The sequence below is a fragment of the Chrysemys picta genome, chromosome 6 (genome assembly GCF_011386835.1).
Source record: "Chrysemys picta bellii isolate R12L10 chromosome 6, ASM1138683v2, whole genome shotgun sequence".
Taxonomy (NCBI): Eukaryota; Metazoa; Chordata; order Testudines; family Emydidae; genus Chrysemys; species Chrysemys picta.
In genome coordinates, this window is record NC_088796.1 from 87,430,933 (window position 1) to 87,439,623 (window position 8,691).

Consider the following 8,691-nt stretch of genomic DNA (forward strand, 5'->3'; position numbering starts at 1 on the left):
ACGTTTTAAAAATGTCAGGAGTTTCTAAGCTATAGCAGCACCGTGGGGGGTTGCTAAAATAAACTGTATTGAATAGAAGTTTAACAAATCATTTACAAAAACCAAGTTATCCATTATGGAACAAACTTTAAATTAAGCCTCAAAGAAATCCCAAAAGAATAAAATCTGCAATCTAATCTCTGAATTGGTCATAGGATAGAATGGTATTTCATCCCCAAAATGACAAACCAAATTATCATTCTGGGAAAGGCATCTTTCCCCATGCTGACAAGGAAACATTTACAGGCTGTTTCCTTACACACTGTCAGTTAGCAATATACACTATATACCAGGGTCTGGGAAACAGTGCAATAACATTTCCCACTGGCCAATGTGAAGGGGCAAGGGGAAATCAGACTTGGTTATAACATTTGCACTAGTGTTTTTGAACATTTCCTCATTATAATTAAAAAAAAAGTCTTCAGAAGTAGGGGGGGAAATCTCACTCACTGTATGCATTAGTATATCCTAAAGGAATCATACTGTAATTTGAGCCAGGGATGGGAAGCTCAGCATGTAAACAAGCATGAGGAGGAGGAGATTTTTACAGCACTGTAAATTAGGTTTTCTGATATGTGTTAAGTGGTTAATTAAAGTAACTGAATATACATAATACTTGTTTCAACACAGCAATGTTTTCTACACAAATAAATGAGACTCCTGCCTCTTTTGTACTTTCATATGCACCTTACTGCCCCTTCCTGCAGCTCGAAGTGCAGAGTATAAAGACTGACTTTGGGGGGGGGGGGGGGGGCGGAGGCGGGGGGAGGAGGGAGAGAATATACAAGATACTCTTTTAATGATGCATTCTTCTTCAAAGTTGGGGTAGCAATTAGAAAGTTTATCACACTGCAATTCCAAACAACTACATAAAATCAGTTGTTGCAACATGCTGAGCTTGCTTGTCTCCCATCTATCCCTTCATAATAATTAATTATTCCATACAGTTATACGGCAGAGGAAGCACGCCACTCACTATCACCCAGCATCATCTATGTGCACCATTCTTGCGGGCAAACTGCTTGATATTCAAACTTCTAGGAATCCTGCTCTCTAAAATAGTCTATGCCTTGTATATCTGAAGGGATAGTCTCGCAATTTATATGCAGAGGTAAAATTTTAAATTCAGCTTGATGAAAGTACTTTTCATTATAATTATCAATGACATTGCACTTTTAGAATTTGTTTTTCATAGTTTAGATGGTATTATAGAGCATTAGCTAAACAGGTTGATCAAGATTAAGAAAAAAGTTTAAGAACTTTTTAGTTTATATTTTAAAAGCAAACAATAAATATAGTGAACATGTGTTATTACTTGTATTCCTTCTCCTCTGAGAGGGATTTGTAGAGTGAGCAGAATGTCAAAGAATGTTACCAACATAACGTTGACACAAGTCAACTGAAATATGATACACTGCAGAAACCCAAAATGGTTATTTAAATATTAGTGGTATTGAAATTGACTGCCAAATATCTTTGGATACATGTTTTTTATTAGATTGTATGAGATACTTGCAGTTTAGAATACAAAAATACTTCTACATCTACTGTATTTGAGTGCATCTGATTAGTTTCCTTTGCTCTCAACCACATGCTAACAAGAAACCTAGGCATGATCAGGTGCAGCATTATGCAAACAGAAGCAGTTCCGTTTTATTCAAACTGAGAATGTTATAGCACCAAGAGGAAGACACACATTGTGTGGTACACCTATAAATACTCCCCCAAGAAAGAGACTTTGCCAAATGTACACTTAGTTTATTCTCCCTTTTTAAAGAGAAAAGGTTTATGATGTTACTCACTTTAGCATTGTCTCACACTAAGGAAAATTCTCAGTTAATATTCCCAGAAGTGGGGATGGGGAGAATTTTACACTGGAGTAGATGGATCAGTGGGGCTCCGGCAGGAATTAGACAATGGGGGAGTCAGCAGGGGGAGAGAAGAGGGCATTATATATTAGATACTTTAGGATTCAACCCACTAACTAAATAAATAAAAGAAGTGGAGGAGTAAGAACCTCCTTCCAGATTAAAAATGTCCTAATTTCGACTGAATCATTGAACCCTGACGATCCAAAACAGATAAGAAAAAAATGCTACTATACTGTGTATCTTTTGCATTAACATTAGCTGTCATCTTTACTTATAAGAATAGTAGCCTAAATCACATACATTTCTGACTGGGAGACAACAATGGAATGAAACATCTTGGATCTTACAAAATTAATCTGGCTAGGGTCTCCAAAGTTTGGAGTATACTTGAAGTACTTTTCAAGAGCAGCACAAAACTGTTACTGTCTAGACAATGAATGAAAAACAACTTTAGCCACTCTGTGCATGTTAAAAGTGTAAAGCCCCATTTATAACCATTGTTATGATGCACAGAGAGTAATTCTCAAAATACCTAAAATATAAAGACAAACATTGGGACTCTAGCTAGATATACAATTATAACTTCTTAAATAGGTGCCTTTTAAAAATCATTAACCCTTATATGTAATCTATTTCATAAAGCATAGTCATATCTGAACCAATAGTTTAAGGTGACAAAATACCTGTATTGTTTTTCCAAGTCCCATGTCATCTCCAAGAATACATCCTCTTTTACGAGCATAGTGTCCATAGAGAAACTGAACCCCATCTCTTTGATAATCACGCAGATACCTATTAATTGTATAAGGGATACAGTCCCCATCTACAGATAACTCAAAAGCAACTGCAGGAGACGGAAGCCTTTGGTCAGGGAAAAAAGGCTTTTCCAAATCTTCATCATCAAATATTAAGCTATTCCGGGGATCTTTACCAGCTCTGGCTTTACAGAGTTTTGTTATTATGATGTTCTTTTCTTCAGACCCCAAAAATGATACAATTGCAAATGATTTCCCATTCTTGTCTGTTTCAACTGACTTTATTGTGGCTTCACACAGTTTCCCACTTTCAGGAGATGGGGCAAGACACTTCTCTCCAGCATGCCACCTGTCTAAAAACAAAAACACACAAAAAAAGATGATGTTGCAAACTATGTGAAAAAAGTGCTACGCTTGTTACGCTTTTGTTAACACTGTTCAAAGTATTTTATTAACACTGTTCTGAGAAAATACATATATAAATAAAATCCAAAAATGAAGGGCCTTATTTATAAGTTTCCTGGGAATTTATCTGGTTTTCTCTTAAAATTTTACAAATGCGAGAAAATCTGGAAAAAACAAAAACAAAGGGCAGCGAGTGCTGGGGAGGGATGGCCAGTACTCATGGGGATGGAACTCACCATGTAGCACTTGAGGAAACCTTCCACACCCTACAGTGGTCAGGAGGTTTTGGCTGCCAGGACCTTGCTCCCTACCCTCTCTTTCTGTGCCCCTGACACAGAGGCAGCCAACGGGGGTGCTGAAGAGGTGATCAGCAAAGGAGCAAAAGGCTGCAATCCGTGAATACTGGCCTCCTGATCCCACCGGTCCTTCAGCATGGCCCCCTCTGCTTCCCTTGCGCAGACTCTGTTTGGCAGGGGAAGTGGATGGAGCTCTGTGCCCTGGGGCCAGCTGCTACACCCTCCTGACCCCACCAGCTGTTCAGTGCAGCCTTGGCCACTTGCCCTGTGAAAAATTCCCAAGTCCCAAAAAAGCCAAAATTCAGTTGAGACCCCCACACACCCCTGTAATATCCTATATATATACACATCAGGAAAAGTTTCCTGTCAGGGTATGCCCTGTAACAAATTTCCTGGGGAGGGTGTGGAATCTCCGTCATTGCAGGTTATTAAGAACAGGTCAGACAAACACTTGTAAGGAATGGTCTATTAGGTAGCCCTGCCTTGAGTTCAGGAGACTGGACTTGATGACCTCTCGAGGTCCCTTCCAGTTCTACATTTCTATGATTCCAAGATCTCTTTCTTGAGTGGTAACAGCTAATTTAGACCCCATCGTTCTGTATGTACAGCTGGGATTATTTTTTCCAATGCGCATTACTTTGCACTTATCAACACTGAATTTCTTGGTTCAAAGCAAAAACATGTTTTGTTGTAAAAAAAGAGATTTTCCTAAATGTCTGTGATGCCAAAGGAAATCCATTTTGTACAAAATGTGTTGAAACATGGTACAAATTTTGATCATCCTCCAAACAAAAAGGCTCTTCTCCCATCTCCACCTCCTTGCTGCTGCTCTGAATCCAAAATGCATGTAAGCTTATATGTGCCTAATGTGATGGGATTCCACACGTCACAAGTCCCTAGGCATAATAGTGCCCAGCAGCCATACATGACTTTTTTTAAAGCACAAATCTGCACAGTATTACAAAACTGCAGCAGAAGCCATGAGAAATACTATCATGGTCAAGAGCATAAGCAAATTACTGAGTCTTGCACAACTTAGCTAATATTGCTGCACAATATTGTGCCTCTGGTGCTCACAGTTCTCCAAAACAGTAGCAGTGAAATTAAGACTGATTAGTTTCATTGCTACTATGCAGATGTAGACAACAATATTAAATTTCACTCTACTACTGCTATGAGCAGCAGCAGAGACAGGCACCTGAACTATTTGTGGGGAAGGAGCACCCAAAAAGTAGAGACTGGCAGTGAGGTACAGCAATGAGGAGTAGGAAGGCATCTTCCTAGGCAGCAGTCCTCATCGTGATTCCAATGCAAAGGTTCCAGAGAAATGAAAACACCCATCCATTTGCTTCTGCGCTCTCTTAAATGGCTCCATGAAGGGGTCCTGAGGGAGAGGAGAAACCTGTCCACTGGTCCCCTCTTAGGGTTCAACGCAAGAATCCATGGGAGAGGTAATACTCTCCTAGTCACACTCCCTGGCTCCTGTGAGATCTATATATTTTCAGGACAATTCTTTTAAACGTATTAATTAGAAATAGATTACAAGTTTATTTAATTACATGAAAAATATTAACACAGAAGAATATATCTAATTTCTGAAAGATTAGAATCTTTGTCTCATCATTACTGTTGCATACATGTGCTTGGAGTACCTAAAGAAGAGCACGCAGGTAAACTCCCCCACAAAAAATGTATGAATCTTCATGCTAGTGTGCAAAATTAGAAGTGAATCTAACCAACAAAGAAGTGAAACTCACTATATACAACATGCTGTTAAAAAGCCACAAACTAAAAAAGGGGTGTGTGAAATCCTGTAATCTTTCAGTTACAGTAATCTTAGGTGTACCATGTAACAAAAATAAATCTAAAAATTTGCAGTTAATGTGATTTGAGATGACACAGCCCTTACTTTTAAGCCAGCAAATCAACTTTTTCCAGTTACAGGAAAAGAATGGAAAGCCAGAAGATTGTCAGTAGTCTAGAGTGAATGAAGAAATTCTGCCTACAGAATAGGGATTACTGTTTATTAATAGTAATATTAATTATATATATTGTGTCCTAGTCCGGATCAACGCTTTGCTGCGAAAAGCAATGTTCTGGAAGATACAGTCCTTCCCACAAAGAACTTCAAATCTAATATGAAACAAGCAAACAAACATTATAAAGAAAGGGGATAGGAAGCCAAGAGTAATGGCAATGAGGCCATCATCTTGACAAAATCCAAGGTGGCAGTGTCGTAAAAAATGCAACAATCATTGCAGATTCACTCAAATCTGGTCCACACACAATGTATGTACCAGTATAACTATTTCAGTCAGGAGGAGTGTGATGATTATTTTTTTTAAACCAAAAAAAAGTTATATTGGTACTTTCCCAAGTGGGCACAGTTATACCAATATCAAAGTGCTTATATCCCTTTCCTGTATGAGAATAAGCTATACCATTATAAGCACTTTTATACCCATTTAGCTGCATCCATACTTGGGGAGTTGTACCACTTTACTATACCAGTAGAGCATTGATGCAGCCCCTTACAGTACCTGTTACTTAACACAGTATTACACTTGATCTTAGCTCATAGACAGCCAAGACATCTTCAAAGCATTGTACAGATATTTATTAAAGGCAATAAGTAACTTACCTCTGATATCGTCGCACATTTCAATTTATAACCACATATGTACTTGCGACATCCATGAATTAGAACATCCAGACATCCACGATAACAAGAGAAGTCAGTGAGCCCATTTCATATGCTAACAGAGATAGAAGGAAAAGGAGCCAATCACTCAACTTTGAAGGTTAACACCAATCAAGATGGGACTCAGAGAGCCTGTTGTGATGTTCTTACTCCCTAGATGTTCAATGGCCTATGCTTTGGATCCTAATAAGCTGCCCCTGGTGAACAAAACGCATGGGCTGAAGTGGACTTATGACATCCACTGACCAGGCAAGCATTCTTACCCTGCTAGAACATACTGAGCAACTGGCTAGATTTTTAGAGAGTTTAACATCAATAAGTTAAATCATCTTACCAATGATCAACAATGTTCATACACAATCATCTCTTATCACCTTTTCCTATATAATACCAAATACCAGGGCACATCATTTACTAAAAACTTCTACTCTTGTACTTCACAGATTTTTTTCTTACACAATATAACGTTTCAATCATCTTTTAATATATACTTGAGCTCCAACTTTTTAATAAATACCAGAGTACACACACCTCTTCTGGATAGACTATCAGACAAATAGGCGAATCAGACTGTGAATTAAACATAAAAACTTTCCAATTCAACTCTAATTGTTCTTACAAACCATATACCAAGTTTTAACTAGATTTTAACATAAGATAAAATAAAAAGACTACAGAGAACAAACAGGGCAAATAGAGACATTGAAGAAAACCAAATAAATAAAAAGCTGGACAAGTAATCTCTTCATATTAACCAATACTTACCTTGTCTTTGCCCTCCATTAAAATTGAACTGAGGTAGCGTGATCAGTTTCAAAATAAAAAATGTTGATAGTATTAAAATCTGGTGAAAATAAAACAGCCTGTGTCAAAATTGTATTTAAAATTTGAAGGGAAATCAATACAACAGACCTGGGACTATCTCCCTTAACATATACACACATTAGGGGTCAAGTCTTGCACTCCTTGTGCACTCACAACTCCAGGTGCACAAACGATGCAGGACTGGGATTTTTTATTACATTATATATAAATGTATTCTATTAAATTATTTCAGTATTTCCCCTAATTAAGAACCCAGTTCCACGCTTCTTCCCACTCCTCCCCATGTCCCTTTATCACGAAAACAGACATGTTTAGGAAGTAACAAAATGTTCATTGACAGCATAACACCTCCTCAGTCCTCTCCCCAATCCTCCAAAATACATCGTGATTTCATTTACAGCTAAATGTAGACGTTCTGCCTAAGCCCCAAATCTCTCACTTTCTTGCAAAAGAGGGGGCGGAGAAGATAACATATTCCCTGCCATGAGTGTGTTTCAAAGAATATTAAAACACCCTTGGAACTGGAGATTGGTTGGAATGTGTTGATAAGGAAGGAATAGTTCAAGGGGCCGCGTTTGCAACCCCCCCGCCGTGCGGGGGTGTGGCTGGCGCTGGTCAGTTGCAATCCCCGCAGCCCTTGTCCCCACAGCGAGATCCCCGAGGATGGCGGAAGGGCAGGGGCTCCCCGGCGGGGGCTGCATGAGAACAGGACGGGGAGGGAGGCTGCTCTGGTCGGGGGGCTGGACCCCGGTCAGCTCCCCTCTCCCAGCTCGGGGGGGCAGACACCCGCCTCCCTGCTCCTTGCCTGAGCTGCACCCGCCTCGCACCGGGCGCTGCGACTGCTCCACTCCAGCCTGCGCCTCCGGGGGCAGGCTCTACAGCCAAATATCGCGAGATGTGGAGGAGGCTCTACGGGATTTTCTCTTAAAGGCACCGCAACGGCAGTAGAAGGGCTATTGGCTTCAGGAGCAAATAACGTGATGTTTTCAATTCTCGCGCTATGCGCTATGCTCTCTCTGGAAGGGCGGTGGAGTGTTGTTCTTCTGACGTAGGGCTGGGCTCCCTCCAGTCCGTCCCTCTGCCGCTGCAGGGATGCAGCCGGCCCAGTGAACCCCCTCCAGCCAGGGACTGTTACTGACACGTTACTAACTTGCATGGCCTCATTGTTCCTGCCCTGAGCGGCCAGCTGGACTCTGTCAGGGAGTAGCCACATGCACTGTCCCAGACACCACTTTGCTGGAGGGGGCCTGTGTAAATTTTAGGGTAGAGGCCAAAATGATAGTGCTATAGCGGGTAGGCAACCTATGGCACACGTGCCGAAGGCGGCACACGAGCTGATTTTCAGTGGCACTCACACTGCCCGGGTCCTGGCCACTGGTCCGGGGGGTTCTGCATTTTACTTTAATTTTAAATGAAGCTTCTTAAACATTTTAAAAACCTTATTTACTTTACATATAACAATAGTTTAGTTATATATTATAGACTTACAGAAAGAGACCTAAAAACATTAAAATGTGTTACTGGCACGCGAAACCTTAAATCAGAGTGAATAAATGAACACTCGGCCCACCACTTCTGAAAGGTTGCCGACCCATGTGTTATAAGAATGTATTAACTCCGGTATTCCCATTTGCTCATAGCACTCACAGTTAAAGTAACACTGAAAGTACAGAATAAAAATACATTGCTAGCTGGAGAGTCACTGCCACACTGGTAGTGTAATATAGTAGCCCTGCCCGTGTGACATACTACTACTACACGATTTAAGACAGGCAGTGAAGACAGAATCCGGAATACAG

General features: G+C 40.3%; 1 protein-coding gene across 15 annotated transcripts in view; it reads right to left on the reverse strand.

The window, feature by feature from the left end:
* Positions 1–7,844, reverse strand: part of ERCC6L2 (ERCC excision repair 6 like 2) — a 95,021-nt gene extending 87,177 nt beyond the window's left edge. For 10 of the 15 annotated variants that reach the window (XR_010602307.1, XR_010602309.1, XR_010602306.1 and 7 more), the window contains exons 1-4: positions 7,698–7,775; positions 6,833–6,911; positions 6,008–6,122; positions 2,594–3,018 (exon numbers count right to left, since the gene is read on the reverse strand). Coding sequence is in view for 7 of the 15 variants with exons in the window: in XM_065599405.1 (XP_065455477.1) it covers positions 2,594–3,018; positions 6,008–6,026 (444 nt within the window). In the remaining 8 variants the exon portion in view is untranslated. Of the gene's footprint in view, positions 1–2,593; positions 3,019–6,007; positions 6,123–6,832; positions 6,912–7,290; positions 7,314–7,697 lie in introns of those variants that run through there. The other 5 variants (XM_065599410.1, XM_065599409.1, XM_065599404.1 and 2 more) reach the window with 4 other exon arrangements.
* Positions 7,845–8,691: the final 847 nt, after the last annotated feature.